This window comes from Corvus kubaryi, unplaced genomic scaffold, assembly GCF_017639235.1.
Source record: "Corvus kubaryi isolate FWS band 111438036 unplaced genomic scaffold, C.kubaryi_AGA036_p1.0 74, whole genome shotgun sequence".
Taxonomy (NCBI): Eukaryota; Metazoa; Chordata; class Aves; order Passeriformes; family Corvidae; genus Corvus; species Corvus kubaryi.
The window spans coordinates 14,978,133-15,005,843 of record NW_024582061.1 but is presented as its reverse complement, the minus strand read 5'-3'; the positions used below and the strand labels follow the sequence as shown (position 1 = coordinate 15,005,843).

Below are 27,711 nucleotides of genomic sequence, written 5' to 3'. Positions count from 1 at the left end.
ATGGAGGGCTATGAACCCATGGGAACATGTCTGATGCCTCTCTGCACCAGCTGGTGAAATCCCACGCACACTGTTTCTAGTCCCTGAAGTGAAAGGCACATGGGGCTCCCCTCTGTCCTGGGGAGGGGTGGACTTCTCTTTGTGAGCCATCTTAGAGGCTTCTGTGCATGAAACAGAACTTACTGCTTACTGTTGGCAAAGGGTTAGGCTGGATAAATCACCATATCACAGCACAGCCTCAGAGTCCCAGAGCAGGGGCAGTGACGTTGTCTCTGGTCAGCATGGACGCCACCAGATTTTAACTCCTCCACTGAGATATAATGTCCTGTCAGGAAGAACAAAGAAAAGATATTCCTCTGAAATCCTATTTATTTGGCTCCTTACTCAGGAAATTGCACAACAGCTCAAGGATTATACAACTTTCATCATGCAGTGCCAAGTAGACAAAAAGTTTTAACAGCAACATCAACCAATTCAGCTGTTTTTAGATAAAAACTACCCTTTTTTTCCCTTAATGTGACAAGAGATCATAGTCCCCATGTACTGAGGATCATGTGCTGTAGGTCTCAGAGCTGCAAAACTGTGTCAGCCAGAGCTGCTCAATAGTTCAATGGTCTATTGGACAAATGAGAGGATGAGAAACACAATAAAAGGCAATCTGAGACCACGTGAATGTCTGTCAGCCAATGCCACTGGTCTGGAAAGCCCTGGGTTGCAATTAGAAACAGTATTTCATGAAGCAGTACCTCCTACTGTGACATGTGTTAGACAAACACACAAAGCAGGCTTTAGGCTGCCCACTGGATCTATCCTGGTCAGGGCAGTCAAACCTGCAGCCAGGGGAGCCATTCCAAACTCCGAGCTCCCGGGGAGGCTGCACCCTGGTAACAGCTTGGGTGTCTTGTATGATCAGAAGATTCCCCCTTTCACCTAGCAGTGGCTGCATTGGTCACAGGCATCTCCTCTTTACTGTCACTTCCATTAATTCCCTGCACGCGTGCGTATCAGCATGTCGTTAATCCCACTTGCCTGGAGCTGGCTTCTCAGGCCAGCTAGGAAATGGGGCTATGTTAGAGAGAGATGCTGTATTCCAAACCTGATGCTGTGCAGCAGAGGAACCCAGTCATATGGCTTTGCAAACAGCCCCAAATTTGTTTGCCCACATTCACCAGTATGCCCCATGACGAGCACTTGGCGGTTTGCTCCTTTTCGAATATGTGAGATTCCCAGGGCTGCTCATCACTTCACAGCTGGCTGATAATCTATATGTTAGGCATGTAATGGTGTACAGTGGCATGATTGATCCAGAGCTCGATGTGGCAACACTGTCATCTCTTGTCTCTCTTTTGAACAGTTCATCAGATGTTTGCAACATAAATTTCCAATGACAACTTTATTTGTCCACAACCATTACTTTGTGCTGCAGCCATTTCACTTCATACAACATCTGGGGTATAATTCCAGGACTTTCCCACTCAGGAGCAAAGGCTTTTCACCCAGCAAGGTGCATGAGCTGTTTCACTGGCTTGGATGGAAAAGATGGAAGTCTATAATTAATAAAAATGTCAGCAAAATGTATATATTTGGTTGTGTTCACAGCTTGAACTGAGTGAATCCGAGGCAGTGTGAGCTGCTATAATGTGCCTTTCTCCCTGTCCTGCCAGCATGTAACTCACACAGCTTAAACTACCTTAACTACTGCTGGACTCCTCCACACTTGCCCCTTGCTGTCCAATAAACAGGATAAAGATGTGGTGCTCCTTAATAGCACCTGTAAGATTATCCTGTACTACAACAGCAGCCAAGGAAAGAAACATAGCTGGACAGACCAATAATTGAGAAAGCTGATATATTTCCACCAAGAGAAGGGAGCTATTCATACCCTCTACCTGTCATTATCCTTAAAGTATTGATTCTGCAGTCACATTTTCTTCATCAAAGAAGGATTCTGTGGTTGCAGTCAAACTTTGACTGAGTGCACACATGCATTTGGAGTCAAAAGTGTATGTGACCTGAATTTTTAGACTAACCTCTAACACTACCCTTTAAACAAAATTCAGCATGGTACATCTCCCAATGTTGGTTAACTCCTACCATTTGAAGGGAGAGGTTATGCTTCTGTTTTACTTTGCAAAAATTATGTAGCTGTCATCAGATGGGCAAGAACATAGGTTTTAGCAAATATCACACAAAATATTTGTGTATGATTATTCAGTTTACTTTAAACAAATTTGCTTCAATTGTGCTCCCACTCCATTTGTCTGCCTTCTGTGACTGTTCCAGAAACATATTTACTGGCGTGGATTTTCCCTCAAATAGCAACATTTACGTGAACATGTTTGTAAAAAGCAAATGTTGATTCTGTAACCAAAAAGTATTCACTCTGATGAGACACTACTACTAATGAGTTAAAGCTACTACAAAATTGTTACTGGAAATTTTTGTCCGAGGGAAAAGCTGCAAAAGCATCTGGGTTTTTGGGCATATTTTTGATACATTCTTTCTTTTGTGGGGGAACTGGAAACCCAAACATTTTCCATTTTCAGTTGATGGCATAGGATAAAAGTCATTGAGTACATGTGTCCAGTTAGAAAATAACTGAAATTCACATCTCATATACTTAAAGCCACGCTGGCAGAAACAGATTAGCAAACAAATCAGAGGTTGAATTGCCCTTGTGCTGTCAAAAAGTCAATCAACAAACAAATTAGGGGAAGCTATTATTTTCCTTCAAGAATTATTTGAAAACACATGGGAGAGACTGTTAATAGTTTTGAATAAGTGGGTATCTCCCAGGCTCTTCAAAAGAAATAAGGACTTTCTGTTGATGGTGCATGGAATTGCAGTTTTACATTACTTTCGAATCCTGTATTTTGTAACATTTGTACTGAGTGCTAGAAAAACACAGGCTGGCTTGGGTTCACAGTGGAAAAACCCAGGACTAAAGTCTAAAAAAAATTGGAAAAAAATCTGTTATCAATTGAAATCAAGACAGGAGAGAGAGAGAGAGTTCAAAAAGCAGAGAGAGAAATGTTAGTCCAGGCCAAGGAAGCAGTATTGGAAAAAGGGATGTCAACATTTGAAGCTGTGGGACACTGAGGAAGCCCCTGCTAGTGGAGAAATTTAAGTAATGGCACAGACTGAAACAAACCAGATTGGAAAATAAAGGAGAGGGATTTGAAAAAATGAATGAGGTCTCCACACAACCTTCTCTTCTCCAGGCTGAATGGCCCCAGCTTCCTCAGCCTGTCTTTGTAGAAGTGCTCCAGTCCTCAACTTCATGGCCCCCTTCTGGACTTCCTCCAACAGTTCCATGTCCTTCCTATGCTGGGGACACCAGAACTGTACACAACACTCCAGGTGAGGGGGGTCACAAGAGCAGAGTGCAGGGGGAGAATCCCCTCCCTTGTCCTGCTGGCCACACTCTTGGTGATGCAACCCAGGATTCCTTTGGCTTTCTGCGCTGAGAGCGCACATTGCTGGCTCATGTTGAGTTGTTCATCAACCATCACAGAACATATGCAGAATGGCTTTCAAACAGGGACAGAAAAGTGATACAGATTATTTGAAGCTTTTCAGATTAAGAGGAACTATTCTACCTGTGAAGAAGTTAACTGAGAAAAGCTGACACAAATCCAGAAACTTTCTTAGGCAAGAGAGGCTGTGGGTAAGCAGGGACAAGCCAACACAGTTATAAAAGCTGTGTGTATTTGAGTACCATTGACATCAAAGTGGCCAATAGAGCTCACAGAAATTTTTTACTGAAACACGTTTTTTGTCCGTGAATGGCAGTTTGTTGAAGCTGACACTGCAGGAACATACTTTCTAGTCTCAGTGGAAAAGGTTGCTTAGATCTGAGATGGACTCACTGGCCGGAAGGAGGGAAAGAGAAGAGGCGGTCAGAAGAACTAAATAATTCATGAACTCATCTAGAATACAAGAAGTCCAGGGTGAAGTCTTTGCTGGGTGAGAAGAATTTTGAACCAGTTTCCACCATTTCAATATTAAGTCTAGCTACTAATCCACTAGTTCTTCTAGGACAGTGTTGTTTCCTACCTTCCTCACAGAAAAAAAAAAACAAAACAACTGAGGAGGTGTGGATATGCCACAGTACAAACTGAAGAGTTACTCTGAAACTTCTAAAATACCCTGATGCTTTGCACCATCACATCTCTCCACCACTTAAGGCAGAAAGAAAACCCTGAAGCAGCAGTAGACTCAGGAATGGAGGTCTCTGGCTCTGATGCCAGAAGTAAGGGAGCTCTTTGTGGTCTTGATCAGATGGTATACAACTACATTTTCATAGGGACTCAGTTCTCTGTGCCTCATCTGAGATATTTCGTACCTACTGTTCTATTCTGTATTTTTCAAAGGTGCTCAAGACCTACTGCTCCCTTTCAAGTCCTACAGCAAAGCAATTAGGTTAAGTTATTTCAGACTGGGTTCCCAGAAATGAAGATGCATAAAATGAATGAACCCATGAAAATATTGGCCCTAATGTCTCCGTGACTCAGCTCTTCTCTCTCCACAATGGAGAAAACAGTGCTTACTGATTTTGCAAAATACTTTGAGCTCTACGAGTGAAAATCAGTATGAATGTTAGGCATGATTCTAATTTGTATAAGAAAAAAAAAAGATTAAAAGCATCATTTATCCCTGGGGAAGGGATCCCAGCATAGAAGAGGCATCCCCCTCTGAAGAACCACTTGAAAGTTGAGCAGTTGCTAAGAAACGAGAATACCTTCATCACAATGAATACCTCGAGACGGATGGAGTGGGCAACCGTTTCACAAGGCTGCCACGAGGTAAAAAAGAAATGGGACCAGGCATCATTAGCAGAGAGGAGATCATTAGATTCCTGCACTATGGTCTGCATGAACCTAGAGTGAAAATGGACGAGGACAGTCATGTAGGAGAGACAGCAGGGAGTGACTCTCCTAAGTGCTCTATGAAGAATAAGGAGGCTCTGGGTGCTTGTTAAGTGGAACGGCAGTGTCGATGGAGGAGCCTGAGGACACAGCAGATAATGGCTTCTTTGCAAAGAGCTGAGCAGAGTACCAGAAGCTATGGAATTACTGGAAACAGGAGTAAAGTAAAAAGACAGTAAAGAGATAGGCCTAAATGATGAGAGGTATCAGGGTCAAGAGAAGTAGTTGTTTTCTTGAGCGACTGAATTATGTCAGATGTTTCCAGGGCTGCAAAGAGAGTAGGAGGAAAGGCATGAGAAAGGCTCAGGAAAGGGGGCTGTTAAGTCTAAATGAGATAAATCAGGGAAATCTGTGATTGAAAGATGGAAAAAGTATATTTCTGTCTGGAAAAGGGCTAGGAGGTGAGAACAACATGGGTGTGCTGGGAATAATAGTGGTGTCAGAGGAACAGGGAGGAAGGGCTAATACAACCTGAGAAACAGAGAAGGAATAGGAACAAGACTATCCTTGATAAGCTGCCCTGCTTCTGGTGGATATGAAGGAGGGATTCATACTGTTGTTCCTGAAAGTATAACCCAAACAACTGACAGTCAGAGACTTGATAAAGCATCCTGAAGAAGTGATGGATTTTGTTTAGTTTTGGGTTTGGGTTTTAATGCTGATGGTGTTGAACAGAAATGGAGATTAACACAGGACTGAAATATTGCCATAATGAACAGAGAGATGAAAGGAGGGAGCCAGTCAAACTGCAGATGAGCACAAGTAGGCATATGAGGAAAATGCTTGAAGGGAATCAAAGGTTTAGATTAATTCTGAGATTAAGAGACAACAGGGATTGGTGCAAATTAAGCAAGGCAGCACTGGGTAGGGTGGGAAAAGTTGGGCTTACTAGGACCAAGTCCCAGAGATCCGAAAACTGAAGTGGAGGAACCGCATGCCAATAGTTGAGAAAGAAGGAGAAGAAAGAGGAAGGGGCAGCATGAAGAAAGTCACCAGAGTTGGATCAATAAGCTAAAAACTAAGAAGTCTAAAAAATCATGGAAGGTAAGAAAATAGAGGAAATTCACATGTAGAAAAATGTTTCAGAAGTGAAAGGAGAGATGAGCTGTTAAAAAGAAATACATAGAATCTACTCAAGTTTTCAGAGATCGGAGATGAAGCTTTCCTCAGAAGAAGCCACAGGAACAGGAATGTTTCTTGCTTATTCTGGCAGTTCTGTCCTGCAGGAAACACCTTTGACAAGGCATGACCTAGGGAAGATGCAATAAACAACAGAGACAGTGGTATTGATCTTCTTTGGAACCCACAGAGTGTGGAAACGCTCTACTGCTGGGATTATCCCCTTGATCAACTTGTGGGGAAGTAATGAGATTGCAGGCAATCCCACAACTTTTCTCTCTGTAGAAATGCTCTGCACCCTACAACCTGTGGGCTGTGCTGGGAGATCCACTGTCCCACGGTGACACTGTTCTGCTGCGGTGGTGGCACCCATCCCACTACTCACAACAGCCCTTTCCCCACCACTGCCTCCCTTACGAATGAACACTCCTGATGTGTGGCTGATTGATTAGGCAAAAGCAATACAGGGAAAATGTTTTACCCAGCTATTTAGACCAGATCATGAAAGCACAAACCCGCTCAATTCTCAGAGCCAGAGAGGCCCAGCAGGACTGTAGGGGAGGCTTAATACTCACACTAAAACACCCAGCATGCAGCAGCTACATTATCTTTTCCTTACCTGCTGTTCCACTTGTGTCATTCTCTCTTCTTGAATCCCTGTGCTGACTTCCAGTCTCCTTCTACATCAAAGTTCAGTTCTCATTTCATCTTCAGGGCCTCACGTGGCTCTCTTGGAGCTTGCTCCCTGTCTCCTCTCCCATGCTACTCGGTGCTCACTCAGCACATCTGCCCCTTCCCAGCCCCCTCCATTGCCCTGCAGCAATGACTGTGCTCCTCCTCTCCTGCTGTCCTCTCCCCTCCTTCCACCGCACAACCTTATTCACCTCCCTCGTGCCTGCCCTCAGGACTCATTTACTGCAGTTACTCTCCCTGCCTTAATGACTTCCACTTCTCCTATGCCCTTGGCAAGCCTTGCCCCTTCTGACTATTAACTTTGTTTACTACATTACATCTTTGGAATGAGGAATGATTCAGAGATACCCAACTAAAGCCAGAAGCAAACAAGATATGAACATGCCGTAACTCAGACTGTGACCTTTCTCAGGCACTTCCTTCCCTCATTCCATCCTGCAGGTCTCAGGCCTAATCTTGTCCCCACTGTTTTCCCACTGACCTCACCAGGAGCAGGATCCAGGCCTTGTAGCTGCTGCCTAATGGCTGCTGAGAGCCTCTTCTGAAGAGCTGAGTGTCCTCACTTGCAAGTGCCCCACATGCTGGGGTCTTTGCATTGCAAAATCCTGGGGACAAAATTCTGCCTGTTTAGCTGCCAGTAAAATGCTGTGTATTCATGATGGCATGTGGAAATACAGAATAATGCTTAGCGCTACAAGCAGACAGCATTATCAGGGAAAGGCTTTCCCCTCCCACTCACCCCTTGTCTATCTGTTTCTTTCCCGTTGTCAAAATTTAGCATCCTCCACTGAGAGACTCGGTTTTGCTCTGATGCTTGGAAGACATCCAGTCCCAGCTTGCTTGCTTTCCCTGCCAGTCTCCACAGGTATTCTATACACAAGGCTTCCAGCTTGTGAGGAAATGTTCTCTCTTCTCTCCACACCCCCACCCCTCCCACCCCCTGCAGGGGAATCTCCAGTGCTGGGGTTGTTACAGGATCCCGGGGTTAGGCAAAGTTGTCCATTCTCTCCTTGATGTATCAATCGCCTCTGCTCCGCAGCACACCATGAAGTGCACTCCAGGAAAAGAGGAGCCCTGCAGGACAAGTGGAGGGCAGCTCTCAAGAGGCATTTGCACAATCCATTTGTTGTGTCAGGTCGCAGAGGAAACAAGAGGAAAACCTGCATGGTTTTGGTTCCAGCTTGGCCAAAACTCATTTAGGCGTTCAGTAAAGGGGGCTTCACGAGGGACAGTTTGGACCATAGACTACTGAACAGAATGAATTCCATGTTTGAGGTTGACATGACTCTAATGCTGGCTTGGCAAAACCAAGGCCAGCACCTTCCAAGGCCATGCCGATCAAGAGGCCTTGGTGCACAATGGATTTTAGAGGTCAGTTTCGAAGGAGCAGACTGGTAGACTGAGGTGTGGCAACTGCAAGTAGAGTTAAGTGGACAAGTGGTGCCCCAGGAACAGCTGGCCAGATGTGCCTTCAGCAGCCACAGCTGTCCCAGAAGGACCCAAAGAGAAGCTTCAAACCTGTGCTAAGTAAGGTGCATGGTAGCTGATATGAAGTCAAGCAGATGCAGAGGCCAGGCTGGAAAAATATGGACAATGACTTTCCCATCCCACAAAGCTCTGGCTTTATAAAACTTCCCGTTCTACACTGGGGTGGGACAAAGATAGTTTTTTCTGTCTTTTTTGTTTAAACCAAAACCATAAGTTAGATACATTGAAATTTTCAGTAAGCCAATAGTTCAGGTATTCACTTTATTCCCCTGGGATTCAGGTGACCGGGTCAAAGTCTCTGCATCCCTCTGAGAAATTTTCATTGAAAAATGCTGACCAACTTCAAGAAATAAAGACTTTCAGCAGTAGCTGTGGCACAGATTAAAAAAAAAAAGGATTTACTCGTGGAGAGACAAACACACAGTGAGGCTGAGATGATGCTGTTCTTTGATCTTGGCACATTTCTTGTCTGGCAACTGAGTTCAAAGGTAAGAGAAAGAGGTTAAGATCTAAGATGAAGCACAACTTTTGTTGTTACTTCACAGACTGCTGCAGCTATAGCAGTAAATTAGAAACTGAGGAAGGGGCTGGTACTTCAGACCGGTGACTCCAGTGGAGAACTGATAATATTTTCCAAGGAAAAGTGGGCATATATGAAAGGGATTTAGGGTATGGCAGTGTTTAGGAGACAAGTTCTTGTGTTAAAGGCTTTAAAGCAGGGAAATTTCAGTTCTGAGACCTACGTTACTCCGTGTGTGGTGTAGGTGGGGAGTATGGAGGTACAACTTGGTGTAAGAGGCTCCAAAGGATGTGTCTCCAGGTAGTACAAGCCAGGACACTGGAGGTGGCTTGGTACCTGCTTGGACATGATTCAAACTCCTGAAACGGCCTTTCAGGTTTCTAACTGAGTGTAACTGGACCAGATCACATTAGAAATAATATTCCCCAGTCTAGTATTGTGAGTAAATTTTATTCCATTATGAATAGCCTCCTCCCTGGGACGCAAGAGCAATGTTACGTGTAGAGTAGCTGAAAACGCTTCAGAGATTACCCTTAGCACATAGCTCACACCTACAGACTCTCCTGTAATAAATTAGTGTGCTCAATGGATGAAAAAATATTGGTGGAGCAGGCACGACTTGCAGTCAAGCTTCAAAAGGGTTATTATGACTGAGCAGCAGTACCTGCTCCCCCTGTATGCTTTCCCTGGCTGTGCCACAGGTAGATTCACATTCCTCCTTTGCAGCCTTCCCCTCAGCCTCCCCTTTCCAAATCATCCTTCCCTCACTGACCTCTGCTCGTTTTTCTTGCAGTCATCATCCCTAAACCTAGCACACCTTTCCCCTCTATGGTTTTCTTTTTAAAAGCCAGCATAAACTAACAGGATATACACGTGCACACAACCGTAAATGTCTCATGATACTGCGCTGCTATAAACCTCCCTTTTCCAAACACCCTGCTGGCACTCTTTGCTTGTTAAATAAGCCCAGTGCTGTGCTTAAGTCTAACTTTTGTTGTAAGAGCTTCAGGAGATGGCCAAATCACTTTGTTTTCCTGTAAATCACTGGGGTACCCGCAACCCTGAGGAAATAACAATAATAAAATTATTAATGTTCTAATAGCAGTCTCTAAAAGCTAGCAGCACTTGCAAGGCTTGGCATTTGTTTTTTGCTCAGCTGCATAGAAAGGGACCTAAAATCAAATCTGTGCAATATCTACTTTAACACCCAGTGTTTGAGGTGGATTATGAGTAAAGCAGCAAGTTAGAACAGCAGTAGCTCATTTGGAGACATTGGGAGCCTTGGCATAGCTGTGCTAAGGCAATTTGATCAGACTCACAGCTACCCTGCATGGCCCTGTGGGATATAAGCTGTGTTTACCAACATTTTCTGAATTCCAGTGACCCAAGTGAAAAATAAGCATAATGTGTGTAACAAAGAAAACTCTGTGTCCTGGCTCTTTCAGCATGGAGGGCAATGCTTTCCTACAACTTTCACAGACCAGTGTGGTTGTTAGTCTGGATATTTGCCTTGCCAGCAATTGCACCGAAATAAGCACAGGGAGGTATGAGCCTAAAATGTTTTGGAACGCATACATGCAATCCAGACAACTCTTCAAATCCCAAATCCTAGCATAGCTGGGAAATGCAGGAAACAATATTAAGCCATGTTTGGATTCAGTATTCAGGCTCACTGGGAAGCGACTGCAGTGGAGGCTGTCCCCATCCTGGGGACATTGCAAAGTCAAGGAACTCGTCTTTCTGTGAGTGGATAGCTCGCAGGGACCAGTGGCTTCCTCCTCAGCTGTCAGTAGGAAGGAGCTTACTGTACATCAGATCAGTCCTCTGCCCTTCCTGCCCTGTTTTCCCTCCTGTTCCTTATTCCTTATTGATTTAGGAACATTTGGGAGGTTTTGGATAGTTTTGTGAGTGAGGTCCAGGTCAGGACTGGATTCACCAGGAGTGAACATCCTGAAGAGTTTCAGCACACTCACATTCCCTTCATCCCAGCATGTTCCCCAGAGCACAGTGGGGTATCTGTTCTGGGTCGGGCTTCTCCCAAAACACCAGTGCTCCAGGGTGAGACATAGTGACTGCCAGAGGAAATTGCAAAATGGGAAAGTCCTGACCTCTTCCTCAGGGCTTTCATTTTCTAATTTGTAGGTGGTGCATTCCAGGGCATAAAGGACACAGGGCAGAAAAGCTCCGTGAGTGCATGGCCCTGCACGTTGCAGCTCAACCTGAAGCGCTGCAGTCAGCAGGGCTTCCTGCCAAGGAAATCCTATGCCCAGTTCCCTCCTGGCCATCTCTGGTGGGCTGCCTGAAGGCACAGCAAAAATCCCAGTGCACTTCCTGAGCAGACTAAGGGACAACCAATATTCCCTGCCTGGGCAAAGCTGCCTCCACTCTCCAAGGGCAAGTGTGTGTGAGCTCAGTGAGCGCGTAATGGCTGCCACGCTCATCTGCAGAGCCACCGCGCTGGGGGACCTCGGTCAGTGTTGCATGAAGGGCTTTGGGTTCCCTGGGGTAAAAAAGTACTAGAGAAAGTCCAGCCCTTCCCTTGTTCTATTTCCTCACCTAAAATAGACTTCACACTCATCTCCTGGGCTGGAATGGCCAGAACAGGTTGTGAATTTCCAGTGGAGCCACTCACCCCAACTCAGGCATCAGCAAATGGACCCCCAGTTCTCATCTAGAGATCTTTAAAGAAAGCAAGCAGTGCTTCTCAGTCATTTTCCCAGAGGAAGGGAGGGCAGTGAAATAAAAAGCCCTGAAGACCACTGGGCAGGGTTGCAATTTTCCCTGAGAGGCAAGCTGAGGAATTCCCACACACTGTTATTCCCCAAAATTTCTACTGCTGGGTGTCAATTCTGCTACTGATTTCACAATTCCTACTGCAGGCTGATGATGTTGTGTGGGAGAACACAGGAGACTTGCTGAGACTGCCAAATTGCTAAACACGTGTGATGGTGGGCTCTCCCTTCCTCCATGTGTCTGAGTCTCGGAGGGGAAGGGGGAGGAGAGCTTAAGTGGCGCAGAAGAGGGAGGATGGATTGAATGCTGCCTCTGTCATTGACTTGTTCCATTCTTTGGATTATTTCCCTGGGGTTCTTGGGTATTTTTGTTATTAATAACTAATAATAATTTCTATATAGCGCTTTGCATCCTGAAGGACCCTAAAGCACACCACATACTTCATAAGCTAATTAACAGCTGCAAGCCTAATTCCTCTCTTGGTTGTGGCCCTAACTGCTGAAGGAGCAGTCAGAGTCACACTAGATTTACACCAGTTTAACTGAGGACAGCGTCTCCCCATAGATCCAGCTGGATATGTCAGAGACAAATCCAGTGTGGAGTTGGAGATGAAAGATTTGAAGTGCCTTTTCTCCTCCTTCATAATTTAAAAATGACTAAGGAAATTGCATTCAAAAAGCCTTGTGAGCACAGCACTGCAATTGCAAGATTCAAGATTTGGAGTTTGGGAATAGCCAAGCCCTGATTCCTGCTGAGTTAGGGGCTGAGCTCATACCTGTACCAAGGCATGCACAGCTTATGGCTTGCCCCAGGCTGTGCAGGGCACTTTTCACCATGTAAGGAGGGCTGGTTTGCCCTCTTTTCTTGCCTGTTAAATCCATGTCTGTGCACAGTTAACTCCAGTGACCACTAGAGTTACAGTCTCACCACTGATCCAAAACATGACCTACTGTACAAGGTGAGCCTGGCTCTGTCCTCTGATGCACACTCATAGATCAGCAACACAGTTACATCTGAGCAGAAAAATGCAACCTGATAGGATGAACTAATCACACATTTTGTAGCCCATGGTTTTCCTCTTTGTACTTCTGGGGAAAGATTAACCCATTTGAGCTCTGGGTCTTTGAGTCCAAATTCGAGATGGTTCAGTCCTTATGGCCTCATCCAGCTAGGATGTTGTTTACACGCTCTCATTTCTGAGAGTTTGATGTTGTAACCCTATATGCAAAAACTGTCCTAGTTACAATATTGTTGCCATGATAGGGAAAAGGAAAAAAAAAAAGAAAACAGAAGCAACAGCTCTTAAATACTTCCTCCATCCCATTCACCCCTTTCCATCCAGGCTTACATGAGTGTCTCCCTTCCTCTGACATCTGGATGTGCAGCTGTGGTTTGGGATTGCCTGTGGTAGCTACGGAGCATCCTCTCCTCCCACACCTTAAGCACATCACTTCTCTCTCACTGCAGATAATTGCATCACCCTTCCTGTCACTCGGCTCACAGTTGTAGTGTCACATTTGGCTCGTTACACATACACACATATAAATGGTTTTGCTACAAATTGATTGATTTTTTTTTTTAATCTGTAATTTCTTGATTTCTTTCACTTGCCCTTTCTGTTTTGCTTGCACTTTTCTCCATGTCCTAATCAACTTCTCCCTTTATTTCTCCATCCTCCACCACAGCAGGTCCAGCACTTAAGTTGTGCTCTTGGAATTTGAAACCCAACATCATGCTACCACATCTGAGCACAACTCCTTACAAGCCCTTTTCTCAATTCTATTTCTGGTTCCCAGCTCATTTAAAATCCAGTTCTCTTTTTTTGCAAGGCAAAGGCAGTACTTTTACTAACTCAGCTAGTATACCTTGAATACTGATATAGGGCTTGTAAGCCAGAAAGTTCATATATTTTTCCTTCCTAGAGTGACACTAGTCACTGTAACAACAGTAGAAATTGTTTCTGATCTCTCTGCTGAGGAACAAAGAGATATTGTTCATGCTTTACTCATTCACTGAATCACACAGGAAAATATCATTATAAACCCCAAATTATTTCATTGACATATAAATGAAATCACACATTTGTTACATATGTATATATAAAACTATTTGTAATGCCAGAAGGCAAATTTAAAAAATAGAACATTAGGAGGAGCACAGTTACCCACAGCTTTCAACGATCTAGATGAGCCTAATACATTTTTGTGTTAAGTACTATTTTCAGAAGAAATTCAGTCCAGGTTTGATTCTGGCAAATCTAGAAAACAGAGGCATTTGTTTACTGTGGGAGACGCTTGCACTGGGTATCTGCAAAAAAGAATTTTTGAATGATTTTTATTATTGCTGTGTTGAGGTTTTGCATTTGTGACTTGGACAGATGTCTAGCAGTCCCTGAAATCCAGCCACCCGCAATGTTTCAGTTTGTAAAGCTCAAACATGCTGGATTTGCGTTTGCACCAAAAAGCATTCAAGAGCCTTTGCCCAATTTTCCCAACCAATCTCACTTCTCTGCCTGTGACAAAGCACGGGAAATTTCAAGCCACAGCGAGGATATTTTTGAAAGTTACAACCCTGTAAAAAGAGGGTGTTTATAAATGGAAATCTTCATATAATCTTAATAATAGGTTTTGCTACCACTGCATCTCCACCCACGTACATGGAATAGCTATAGCCAGCTCTGAGGCAGAGCCTATGGGCTACTTAAGCAGCAGCAGCAGCAGCAGCAGCAGCAGCGAGCAGGGTGGGAAGGAGGGGAGGCTGCCGCCTCCAAGGAAAAATGCAAAGCGGTTCCAGGCTGACAGCAGTGCAGAGTCCAGCCCTAGCACAGCGTGGGCCCCCTTGGCTGCTGCAGCAGAGCTCTGCAAGGCACCATGCGGGCAACACCAGGGTGGCATGGGCTCTCCTGCACTCCCACACCACTGAGGCTCTACAGGAGGGACCTAAGTCACCTCCAGCAGCATGTGTGTGGTCATCACACTGGAAGGGTGGTTAAGCGTTGGAAAGGGCTGCCCAGGGAAGTGGTGGAGTCACCATCCCTGGAAGAGTTCAAGAAACAACGGGACATGGCTCATCACTTAGTGCCTTGTTTAAGTTGGCATGATGGTGATCAGTCAAAGGTTGGACTCAATTATGTTGGAGGTCTTTTCCAACATAAATGATTCTATGAGCCTTCTGTCATTAGCCCCCTCTCATTTGCCAGGTGATTTTCAGGGATGGCTGCTGGGAGTAAGTGAGGAGAAGAGCTGAAAAATGTGGAACAGGAGCCTGGTATTGGTTTGGATGGGACTAATCTCCCTGGTGCTCACTGGCGGCTCTCTATACCCTCTTCCTTCCACCTCATCGTCTCCTCCTCAGTACTGCCCCATACTGGCTTCTCCCACTTATTTTTCCCATCTAGGTCTGCATTTCTTTTCCTATTTATCCGCCATCTCCTGAATAAATTAATCTCCCCAGAACCTGTATGTTCAGGCCATTTTACTGCTGTAGCTTTGGTCATTGCTAATGTGCTGTGATACACCTCTTCCTCGATGCTCATCAAGGCAGCAATGGTCTGTAAGACAGTGTTTGTAACATTTTTACTGCAATTCCCTTTATCATCTGATCCTTGGCAACAGCTGTAATAAACATGATTATTAATAATAAGGTGAGGAGAGCTGGTATAATGGTTCTACCTCGTAGGCAGGGTAGATATTCTTTCATAACTATAAGATCAATTTCTATTTTGCACCAGTTCTTTTACAGGCTTCTTCAGCACAATATCTGAATGATTTCCAGTGGCACATTAAGTGATGGGGCTTGATATCAGTCACATGTGGTTTGTTCTTTTATCCTCTCCCCAGGGAGAGAATTATGTATGCAACATACTGGTTATGTTGCTAGGGTTTTGTTTGGGGGTTTTAACACATGCGCTGCTGCATGTTTGCATTGAAGAAGACCACGTCAAAGTAGGTGCATTGCATTTGGACAGGAAGGAGGCAAGATTTTTGATGGCCTGTAGTTCCCATGGGATCTCCGCTACTGTCCCAGGCTCAGCTCTGCAGACCGCATTTACTGCCCCACTGATCTTCACCTTGTAGTAGAAAGTCCCTTTGTCCCTAAGCACCTCTGAGCACTCTTCAGTCTTAAAATTACTCAGCTGGGTTAAAAGGTATTGCCCTAGCACAGCATCCCCTGCCACTGTGCAGGGTCAGAGCTGCAAGAGCAGCACATGCTCAAGCCCCAGAACACTCATACCTTGTGCTACGTTTGCTGGTTTAACCCTACACCTGTAACCTGCGTACTGAGGCAGGTGAAAAGATGGCCTAATTTTTGTAAGGTGCTATCTATGGAGAGATTCCCAGAGAGGGACAATGAGCCCTTTTGAAGGGCCAGTCTTTCTTTTGGGCGCTTCAGCACAGGTGGGTAAAAGCAGTGCCCACAAGCACTGTCTGTGCTCCCTGCCACTGCCTTTTCATCAGCTCCGAATCCCCCAAAATTATGTGTGCTCTCAAGTGCTTCATTCTTGGAAGGGAGGAGGGCAATCAAAATGCCTTCAAAAGGCTTTTTCCTGTGCTCTTTGTCACTTCATGAAACCTCACTCCTTCGTCTTGCAGTCATGTCAGGTTGGGCATTAACAACTCAGTGTCACCAGTGTCAATTTTTGACAGGGACGGCAGACCTCCTCTCCTGGTTTGGAAGCCTTTTGTGTGTAAGAAAGGCATGCCAGCAGTTTGCCCTGTAGCTGTGGAATTTGTCTTCGTAGCCCAAAGGCTGGCTCTGAGCCCCACTTCACCACCTGGTACCAAAGGGACTCTGCTCAGAAACAGAATCCTGGAGCAGAAACGTTTGTGTTTGACTACCTGCCCTTTGTGTGCTATTTCTCGTATCTCTTTCATGTGCAGATAGCAAAAACAGTTTAATCTGCGCCAAAGTTTACTCCTAGGGCAGGCAGCACAAATGGGAGCTTCTGAGAACTGTCATGTCTGCACAGTCTTCATGTAAGGAGAAGGTCACATCAAAAGTGAGCATGTTACATTTGAACTAGATGGTGAGAAGAATTATGTGGCCCAAATGATCCAGTGTCTGATCACTTTCATATTTTTAATATAAATATCCTCAGCCTACTCTCCTGGGAAATACCATTATTCCCATTTGGAGTGAAAGAAGAGGGGGAGTAAGTGGCTTGTCTAAAATGATACAGGGAGTGCGTGACGGAAAGTGATACTGAATCCTTGGCCAACACCAAGCCATCTTTCTCACCTTTTAGAGACAAGAGCTATATCCAGCCCCCTTTATTTATTTCTCTAGAAGCCATCATGCCAAAACCTCTGCTAAATTAGAGAGTGAGACTGAAGAAAAGCTTTCAGTGGATTGCTTTTCTCCATAAATGGAAATATCACAAATCATTCTGGGAAAAGAGGTCTTTCTGTTCTCGTCCCTCTTTGTCTGCTTCTCTCCTTTTGGATGTCTTTGCCTCTGGCTTGCAGTTTTCAGATGTATGGTCCTGACCATTTAAAAGTGTTCCTACCTCTCAGGAAGGGAGTAGCTTTTCATTCTTTGGAACTTACTATTTTGCAATGGATTGCACTCTGCAGGCAAGCAAGACTTCTGAAAGAGACAGGGCTGCACAAAGCGGCACAAAAATAAACTGTATCACCAACAATACCGAGCCAGGTTCTCATCAGGGGTAACTCAGTCTGTCTTGCTGCAGCAGGGCTGGCGGCTGCCAGCTGTCCTGGATAGACAGCTTATACCCAAACAATGATCCTGCCACACTGGAGGAGGTCTCTCTAAGAGATGAACGCACAGTTGATGTTGAATTTCATGCATCTTAGATATTTAGTCCCTTTTGGCAGTATGAGAGATTGTCTCTGCTCTTAATGACCCAACTGGGCAACTTCAGTCCTCAGCCAGGCGCTGGAGGGGCGCCTGTTGCACCAGTCCTGGCTCTTCGGAACTGCATTTTCCAAAGTTTGGGCAGGCAACAAGCAAACAGTGGTGACTAATGACTCCCAGTAACACACAGGGGATGTGGGGACTGCTCTCTGCTTTTCCATGGACCTGGGCATCCCCAGCCTTCCTGTTTTGAAACAGGCTGATGCTCATTCCCTCCTCCTCTGCAGCCTGCGCACCCCAAAGCAGGCTGTTCAGAGGATGCCCACACTGATATGCCTGAGAGAGGGAGGTGGCTGCCATGAATGAGAGGGACTGAGAAAAAGGAGGAAGATCTGATGGGTGAGCATGAGCAAGGATGAGGGGAGAGCCCAAACTGCACTGGGAGAGCTACAGGGAGGAGGTGGAAGCACGTGCCTTAGGTTTCTCAGAGAGGCGTATGGGCGAAGACAGAGACACATGCCCTGTTTCAAGGTTTACAGCATGAAATACCTTGAGCTGGGAAGAATGGGAAGGACAAGGGGACTCAAGTAGAGAGGAGCTGTTGCTCTTACTTTCTTGGGGGGTTCTCAGAGCCCTACATGCCCTCCCACATAACGATTTGTTCTTGCTCAGGCATTCAGGAGTATTAACTATAGGGTGACACACGGCTCTCACCATCCCTGGCTCTGCAAACCACACATGCAGCACAAGAAAAGGCTGTTGTGTCAGACCTCAGCAGCACTGCTGAGCTGCTCCATCCCCCCTCCGTGCTTCCACCAGCACAGGTGCCAGGGAAGCTGCTGTACCATCTCAGCAGGCCACAGATGTCCGTCAGAGAATTGCCGAGTGACCTTGGCACAAGAAGTGACATCAAGGCCTTCCCCACACCAAGCAGGTTTCTGAACCACTGCCATCCATCACTCACCTACTCCGTGCGCTTTCGGAGCCGCTGGCACCAGCACACCCACAGCATGCCCTGTTTAACACGTCCCCGTACGGCACCAGGCAGAGGAGTGCTGTCACCCCCATTTTACAGGGTAGGATTCTGAGGCAGAGAAAAGTGGTTTTAACAGCACGCCTGTGGCACAGCAAAAACTGAATCTTGTTCTCTTATATTCCCAGTTAGCGCATTAATGACCTAAATTCTGCATCCTTTCCCCATCCATCGCCCAGAGGAGCCAGGAGGCATTGGAGGAGAGGGTGTGGTAGCACAGGCGAACAGTCAGCATCCAGATCCACAGCACTCTGTGCTGAGCACAGACAATGCAGGGGCTAAAGTGGGACCAACGCTGCCTTCGGGAACCCCGGCAGGGTCGATCCAGGGAGGGGAATCAACCTGGCACAGCATATCAGCCTGTGGAGAAGGGCAGCTCCACAGTGCCACAGCATTTTAAGGAAGCCTAGGCTGGGCACTCCAATGGCCAAGTACCCTGCTGAGCCAGGTCAGTAAAGCCTTTGGGATGCTCAGCAACAGGAGCAGGTTTTCAAAAAGCCTGCATATGCCCTCAGCCTGCCTAGGTGGCTGAACCTCTACCCAGATATCCCACACAAGTCCATATAAAAGACAGCCTGCACCAGATGCAGCATCTTCCCCAAGCAGCTCAATTCTTTACATAGGAATTAATCAGCCTCAAATTCAGCAAGAAGCAGAGCGGGGGAGAGGGAGAAAAAAGGAAGCAGGGAAAGGATGTCACACAGTGAGGGGGTTTCCAGATGCACTGCGCCTTCCCTCCCCGGCTGATTCCAACTGGGAGGCTCCGGCTGCGTGCCAGGAACATCACCTGGGAGGTGCATGCAGGTTCTGCCTGCTCTCCCAGCACGTATGGGCAGGAGGAACTCGGTGTTCAAGACCTGCTGGGCAAGGAACTGAAATCTGAAGCTGGAGACCTCCCCAGTGCCCCGGAGAGTGCCAGTGTTCATGTGCACTGTACAGCAGTGACCTCAGCCAAAGGACCAGGATGATGGGCTGCTCATCTGTTGCAGGCAGATGGCCCCAGGCAGTCAGGGGCAAGCAAGGGAAAGGACCCACTTCCTGCTGTATCTGCTGCCTCATAGGGATTTTAGTGGGCAACTAGCAGGATGGAAGTGTGCCAAGGCAATTTGCTTGGCTATGAAGCTTGCCTTTCCAGAAGAGCCATGGCTGAGAAGCAGACACTTTTCGAACGAGGTTAACTGGATTGGGGATGGGTGATTAATAACCTTCTTTCATAACCCACAGTTTCAGTGTGGGAATAGTATGTCAGAGCTACACAGAGAGGCTTTGTTCCTACTCTCTTCTCCTATTACCTCTTAATGCACACACACACTCCTCTCTGCTGTCTCTAGTCTCTTTATGCAAGCTCTTTGAATGAGTAGCTAAATGTGATAGGTACCTTAGAGGCATCAGACACAAGCCAGATGGATGCAGAAGAAGCCAAATTTGGGGGCTGACCTAAAGGAACCCACATACCTGCCTTCCATTTACTCAGCTATTTACTCAGGACTGCCTCCCAAAGCATCCCAAACATTAATCCATCAAGAATTTCTCAACAAGAAACTCAGGGAGAACCCTTTGAGCTTGGTTCCTCTTCCATCTATTCACAAATAACTGAAAGATCATTCAAATTCATCAGGAATAGACCTCCCAAGACATGACTTGGGGACCTGACATGGTGCCTGCAGTCCTCAGCCTGGGTAGGGTTGGTCTGGAAGAGCTCTGTTTTTCTTCCCAGAGGCAACAACCTCAAGTGTGGTGGCTTCATTTTCTCCTTGCCCTGCACACCCAGCTGGTCCAGAAGCTGGGGTCAGGGTCAGGGTGGCAGGAGGCTCACCCAGGTTGCCACAGCATTTGTCACTCTCCAGACTCAGGCTCCAAATGCGTCTGCTGAGGGATCAATGAGCCTGAGCCACTTTGTTGGTTGACCTCTGGCGAGGAGGCCCATGGGATCACAATGCCTCCCCACACACCTCATGCAGACAATGCATTTCTCCTTTCTGGACAGATTATGTCCATCAGTTCTGTGTTGATGGCCAGTCAGTGCAAGTGTCCAGAGGGAAATTGAATGGAGGGTAGGAGAAAAAAATTATGGGAACCCCAGGAGATAGAATGAAATTGTCTTTCACGTGGTGACACCTGTACAAGAATGGACAACCTGATCATTTGAGATGCTAATTAACCAGTGATCATGGTGAAAATTATGATGTGGCTTGAGGAGTACCTCTCTGGAGTGGTATTCCTGATGTCGAGACATGAATGATGAAAATAAGAGTCTGGTAGACATCTCAGCTAACAAAAGACTTGGAAGATGTCACTGGCCTCCTGCTGGGATGGCCTTGTTGGCCATGGAGTGTGTGAAAAAGGGAGCCCCATAAGTAAAACTAGCAGAAGGCCCTGTGCGTACACCAGCCTGATGGAACTGTGTCCAGCCCAGCTTCCCTCACTCATGGTGGAAGATTTTGCTCCCCCAGCACAAGGGTGTTTTGCTGCTGAGCTGCATACACGCACTTGCACCAAGCTTCTTGTAGCCTCAGTCTGTGAGAGGACACAAGAGGGGCCTGACAAAGGTATGCAAAAACAAGCAGTCATATGGAGAAAGTAGATTAAGAGCTTTTGTTCTCACACCAAACCAGAACAAAGGGATGTATCCTGCCCATGGAATGAGAGGGCAGCAAATTCACAGCTGAGAGAAACAAATACTCTCGCAACCCACACCCGATCATCCTGCCACGATCCCCTCACTGCTGGGATGCACCAGCCCACGCCAGGGGAAACACTGAGCTCTGCTGATGTAACCCACAGTTACGCCTGTCGATGCTGAGGGAGGGGACCCTGACACCTGTACTTTGCAGGATGGCCCAGTCTCTGGCACCTGTTCCCATCCTGCCTCCCTCAGAGGCGGGCAGAGCTCTCCCGCCCGTCTGCAGCAGGAGTCACGGAGCTTCTGGTGCTCTCCTCTGCTGAGCGAGGCGTGCTGGGCTAGGTGGGCGTCAGGCTGGATCCTGACAGCAAAGCCCACATTCCTGTGCAAGTAAGAGAGAGTACATGTGCGAGTGTGCAAGGAGAGGCCCCGGGCATTTCCCGGGCATGCACACACGAGTGGGCGTGCTGCCTGGGAGGAAGGCAGGCGGGCACAAAAGGTGACGCAGAGGGCAGCTGTTCCTGCAAGGCAGGTTCTGGTGTTCTCATTTGTTCTTTTTTCCTCTTGTTCCCTAGGGAATTTTAAAGGTCTGTGTAAGCAAATCGATCACTTCCCTGAGGATGCAGATTATGAAGCCGATACAGCAGAATATTTCCTCCGTAAGTCCACAGGCTCTTTTTGCAATGGCTTGTAGGTGCTAGCGTCGGGCGCCTTTTGTTTTCTGAACACACGGTGGTGGAGACACTGGGACCTGTGAGGCTCAGTGGAGACCCCAGAGCCTTGTGACCCCCTAAAACTGGCTCCATTCTCACCTCCTTGGGACCCTGCCCATGAGACAGTGCAAATTCGAACTCACAGTAAAAACCAATGGCATTTTTTTTATTAGCAGCAATTAATTGCAATATAAAATCAGAGTCTCAATTCAAATCCATTGAAAAGCAGCTGATTGGGCATTAGGTCAGACTGGGCTAGCTGGGGCAGTGTGTGTGTGCGTGTCCATGTGTGAGACATTTACATTTCCTTATCTGACACTCCAGTGGCACCAGACTTAAGAAATTAGCTGGGTTTTGTCTGAGGAGCTCTTATTGCTGTCTTCACCTTTCCCCAAACACCACTTCCCTACAGAGGCTACAGATCTGATCTTTGCTGGCTTTAGTGATTTTAGTGATGGGAGCAGGAAGCGGGAATAAGGACAGCCAGAGCCCTTTGAAGGAAAGACCTGGTGCTCACCCGGAGCCCCTAGGAGAGGTGCTGAACCCTAGGTACAAGGCATGTCTGTAAGGAAGCCTAGCCTGAGCTCCAAGCCCAGCCTCAGGTGTGTGGGTGAAGGTCAGACTGCTTTGCACAGCAGCATCCTGGCCAGCAGGACAGATCCGCATCGTGCGTTGCCCTGCCCGGCTGCCCTCCCCAGCCAGCATTTCCACCCACCCCAGAGGCAGGAGCTTACTCTTCCTTTAGCACAGCTGAACAGGGAACACTCCCCCTTTTAGGTCCCCACCTCACTGTCCTGCCCTCCCTCCAGAAGCCCAACGTCTTTTGACATCATGAGATCTTCTCCCGACAGAAATCTGAGATAAGTGCTTTTGACCTTCCAAGGTTAATCATCAGAGGCTTCCAAAGACCGGGAGTCTTTCAGAATAGCTCCTTGTCAGCCGGGTGTGCTCCAAGCCAGATGTGGAGACCCAGCCCTGCGGCAGGGATGAGAGAGATAATTTAGGATCTGTGAGGCTCATTTGTATGTGAAAAGAGGCAGATCTTATGCTGCTTCCTCTTGGTTTCTCAAACAGTCCTTCATCCACTGTAAATTGTAAATAACTGAGGGAGATTGCTTCTTTCAGCTGCCTTTCTGCAGTACCGGTCTCTTAATTGCTGCATGGCCCCTGGACAGCAGAGCTGAAGACAGGGGTTTGATCTGGTTTGGCACAGGGATGCCAAAGGTTTGCAGGCTGCCTCCGAGGGCAAACCAGCCCTTGCAGAGTTGCTTGGGAGCAAGGAAGTTGCTTGCAGCATCAAGTGCACTTCAGAAAAAAGAGCTGGGGGAAGGGGCCAAACATCTTAAGAAGGATGGGTTTGTTCCCTCAGAGGGAACAAGATCTGAAGACAAAAATTGGCCCACTGTCAGGACCTGACAGTGTCCCCAGGGTAGAGCCCTTTTTAAGAAAGAACCAGGTTCAAAGAGAGATTTGGCAAGTCAATAAAGAACTACTTGGGTCATTCCTGAGGGAAGTGGGATTTCTGCTGGCTTTGACCTGCCTGGAGAGGGACCCCACTGAAGATCTTCTTCCCAGAACTTCTGCCAAACTGGAGTCCCTGGGTGCTCTGCATGGGCAATGCCTGGCGGTACCATCAGGAACAGCTAGGAAGTTGCTTATTAGTATCAGACTGGGCAATTCCCTCATGCCCCAGGGAAGCAGGACAGTGATGGGGTAGTGTCCATGGCCTAGAAGGGCTTAGACATTATTTCTGCCAGCCATCCACATTAGGTGTCTTAGGCTTTTTGAAATCAAATGCCTGTTATCAGAGAGGAAGCAGAAGCATCCCTGTGTTTCTTTGCTAGCAGACACAGAGGATTCAAGGGAGCATACAAACACCAGCCACTTCTCTTTAGGCCACAGGCTCTGGAGCCAGGAAGACTGGATGATATTCTGCCCCTCTCTTGGTGGCATGGTCCTCCTGAGAGGCTGAGGAAGGCTGCTGTCCTTCTCCATCCTATGACACCTGCAGCTCCCCATGTCAGTCAGCAACTTTGTGTTCTCCCAACAGACGTGAATTTCAGAATTAAGACACAGATAAAACTGATGCATCAGGACCAGATTGCAGGACTGACCAAGCATCCCCCTAGAAACCCTCTCAATAGTGGGTGTCTACTTGATGTTTGCTTCCTGCCATTTAAGCTTCTCATCGTCAAATCCCATCTTGCTTTCCAGAAGCTATTAAGATGGTTCTTACTGCTATCCTGTTCCCTGAAACACAGCCAGGCAGAGCTGGAAAGCAAGCAAGAGAGGTTTCTCCCTGCCTTCTGCATTCCCCATGCACAAGCAGTGGGCTAGGCCCCCCTCAAAGAGCTGGTTGCTTGTGCCTGGCAGGATCCAGAGGCCAACGGGGTCTTTGAAGCGCGGTCTCTGCTCACTTAGGAAGAAGTCCTGCATTTGCTTCATGTAGGTTCATTCTCGCAAGCAAGGAAGGATTAGCTTTCATCCCCCCTTCCAGATCTTTGCTCCACAAGCAGAATTGCACCAGCCCGTCTGATACCTTTCTTTATGAAGCAAGGCTTCATTTCACACTTTAACAGCTTATTTTCTCTTGTGAAGGGAGGAGAGAAGGCCTTCCTAGTTAAAAAAAAATAATGAATATTCTCAACGCAGACTCAGGCAGAGCGGTGGCTCCCACCGAGCCACCCACAAGCGAAGTGTGCGTGCGTGCCTGTGTGCGTGGGTGTGCGTACACACAGGCTTGGCCTTTCGCTGTGTGAGCACGAGTCAGGCCCCCCAGAAGCTTTGGGGTATGTTTTGCATGCACATATGAGCATATACATGCATCTGTGCATCTATGCCATTGCCCTCTGCTGGCTGAGCTCTTCCCGTATCGACCGATGGAGAGTGTGCGTGTGTGGGAACTGGCACATCCAAACCCATCACTGCCCTCTGGAAGGAGCCCAGTCATTTAATCACTAGGATAAGCCCCGCATTTCAGCACGCAGGGCTGGGACTTTTGCTTCTCGATCCTCACTGCAGCTGCAGAGCAGTGCATGGCACCAGGAGCTCCTTCTCAGCCCTAAAAAAAAAAAATCTCCTTGAGATGCTCATGCCCTTTCGGGAGGATTTGAGATTGAGCAGCTCTGCAGGAAGCATTTGGGTTGCTGTTCTTTGAAGTGCAGGCTCAAGCGGCAGAGCCCCGCAGAAGAAGCTGAATGGTGCCTGGGCTCCCCCTCCAGCCCACAGTCCCCGCAAAAACAGAGGAAAAGACAGCGTGAGGGGGAACAGACAACACAGGCAGGCTCCCAGCTCAGCCACCAGCCCCACAGCCCTCTCTGCCTCCCCGTGCCGAACCACCAGCTTCTTGGCAGCAGCAGTGGCCAGGGCATGGGAGAGTTGCTTTGGACCACTCTCTTTTTCTGACACACTTTGTTTCTCTCTCCCTCCCTCCCTCCATTCCCCAATGCCTTTATTCTCTCCTTAAATTACTCCCCTATGGCACGTTGCCCTCTGTCTCTCCCCTTCACCCACACCCACAAAACGTACTTGCGTGCCCCCCTCCCCTCACTCCGGTGCCACTTCCACGCCCCTGTTTCCTCTCTCTCACACCTCTGTTGTTCTTTCTGCCCCGCCCTCCCTCTCTCCTCTGCAGGGGCTGTTAGAGCCTCTAGTATTTTCCCGATCCTGAGTGTGATTCTGCTTTTCATGGGTGGACTCTGCATTGCAGCCAGCGAGTTCTACAAAACCCGACACAACATCATCCTTAGTGCCGGCATCTTCTTCGTGTCTGCAGGTAAAGGGATGCACAGGGCCTGATGCCCCAGGGAGGGGCTCCAGGCGTTGGGGGGCTGCCCAGCCAGGACGTCTGCAGGGGCGCAGTTGCCTAGCAGGAGTGTGTGTATTTCCCAGCCCTGACAAGCTTTATTTGGGGTGAAGGCAGTGTCACAAGGATGCCTCTCCATCCTGCCTGCTCGCCCATCAGAGGCAGGCAGGCAGGGGCTTTCCTACTGCCCTCCTTGGGAGCTGATGGAGGGAGAGTGTTTCCCTAACATCTGACATCTCTCAGGGACCAGCCAGGAGTGCAGTCCACGGAAGCAGCAGGCACATGAGGAGGGTTTTGCCCGAGTTTCCCAAGGAAAACTGCCCACCAGGAGGGGATGGGCAGGGATTCAACCCCACAGCCCCCACCACTGCTATGTGTGACCTTCCTGACATATCCTTCTCTCTCCCCCGCCGGACGGCTTGCAGGTCTGAGTAATATAATTGGCATCATCGTATACATATCAGCCAACGCTGGAGACCCCTCCAAGAGTGACTCCAAGAAGAACAGCTACTCCTACGGCTGGTCCTTCTATTTCGGGGCCCTGTCCTTCATTATAGCCGAGATGGTGGGAGTGCTGGCTGTCCACATGTTCATAGACCGGCACAAACAGCTGCGCGCCAATGCTCGTGCCACGGACTACCTCCAGTCCTCCGCCATTACCCGCATCCCCAGCTACCGGTACCGCTATCAGAGACGCAGTCGCTCCAGCTCCCGCTCCACCGAGCCTTCACACTCCAGGGATGCCTCTCCCGTCGGGATCAAAGGGTTCAACACCCTCCCATCAACAGAGATCTCGATGTACACCCTGACCAGGGACCCGCTGAAGGCAACCACCACCCCCACCGCTACCTACAACTCCGACAGGGATAACAGTTTCCTCCAGGTTCACAACTGTATCCAGAAAGAGAACAAGGACTCTATCCACACCAACACAGCCAACCGCCGGACCACCCCGGTATGAAGCCGTCGCCAGGAGCTGAAAATGGGGCAGGAACGGGCAGGAGGAGACAGGGGTGGGCTGCAGGGTGGGGAGGGTGGAAGGGGGCAGGGGGCAGCAGGGGGGGTGGGGAAGGAGGAGGTGGAAGTGCCCCTTGGTGGAGTGGGGACCTTCCCAATGCAAAAAAAAAAAAAAAAAAAAAATCCACAAAAAAACCACAAAAACAACAAAAGCAAACAAAAAACTGACAAAAAAAAACCAACGAAGGAACAAGCAGATAAGCAGACAAACAAGTGAGTGAACAAAAAAAACCAAACAAACGCAAAGGAAACATGAGGAAAGAGACAACAGTGAAAAAAAATTCTTAAAATAAAAAAAGCAAAAGAAAAAAGAAAAAAAAGAAAAACTTTAAAACTGAGAGAAAGATTTAAAAAATAGAAATAAATTTAAAAGAAAATGCATGATTTCCCATGTACCATTATTTTAACATTTAATAAAAACAGATTAAAAAAAAATAAAAGGGAACCAAGAAATAACAAATGACAATAAATCAAGTGGGAGGAAGAGGAGGAGGAGGCAGCTTTTTAATTTTGGGAGGTTTTATTCTTTAATTTTATGGTTTGTTTCCCACTTACCTTTAACCCAGCACAGGCTTCTTGGGGAACAGGGGATGGGGGTTCGGCTGCCAGTGACTTCGGTGTCCTTGGGCCCGTTATGGAGGATCCTGGGTGCCGGAGTTAGCCATGACCCACTCTGTTCCCCCGAGACCCATGGGGATCCACTCCATTCCCCTGGGATCCGTGGGGATCCGCTCGTCCCCCCACAGGTCCGTAGGGGTTTAGAGTGACCCTAGGAAGTGCAGGAGCTGATGCTGAGTCACGCCTCCACAGGGTCCCCAGGAGGGTCCCCACTTCCCCGGCCCTGGGGACCCTGGGGTTAACGGTGACAGTGCAAAAAACAAACAGAAACAGTAAATAAAGACACACATGAAGAGACAAAAAAAAAAAAGGACAAAAGAGGTTTCTTAAAAAAAAAAAAGTGGCAATTTTTTTAATAAAACAACAGCTATAAATAAATGTAAATATAATAAGTGGATTTACTTGCAAGAAGAACAGATAGTATTTTTTTTCTTTTAATTTTTGTTTTCTTCAGCTTTAAACTGTGAAAAAAAAATGGAAAAGAGAGAGTGGGGAGCTGTGTGGGAGGCACAGGTAGAGGACGGGGCGGGGGGGGGGGGCCTGGTGGAAGGGCAGCTGGGGCCCCCATCCCTTCAGGATGAGGATGCTGTGGGGGGACACACACGGG

At 47.5% G+C, this 27,711-nt stretch overlaps 1 protein-coding gene across 3 annotated transcripts in view; it reads left to right on the top strand.

The window, feature by feature from the left end:
* The window catches only part of CACNG2 (calcium voltage-gated channel auxiliary subunit gamma 2), a 51,980-nt gene extending 25,342 nt beyond the window's left edge, over positions 1–26,638 (top strand). For all 3 annotated transcript variants that reach the window (XM_042050664.1, XM_042050663.1, XM_042050666.1), the window contains 3 exons: positions 21,527–21,610; positions 25,299–25,439; positions 25,895–26,638. In XM_042050664.1, coding sequence (XP_041906598.1) covers positions 21,527–21,610; positions 25,299–25,439; positions 25,895–26,430 — 761 coding nt within the window. In that variant the 3' untranslated portion in view covers positions 26,431–26,638. The remainder of the gene's footprint in view (positions 1–21,526; positions 21,611–25,298; positions 25,440–25,894) is intronic.
* The last annotated feature ends 1,073 nt before the right edge of the window (positions 26,639–27,711 follow it).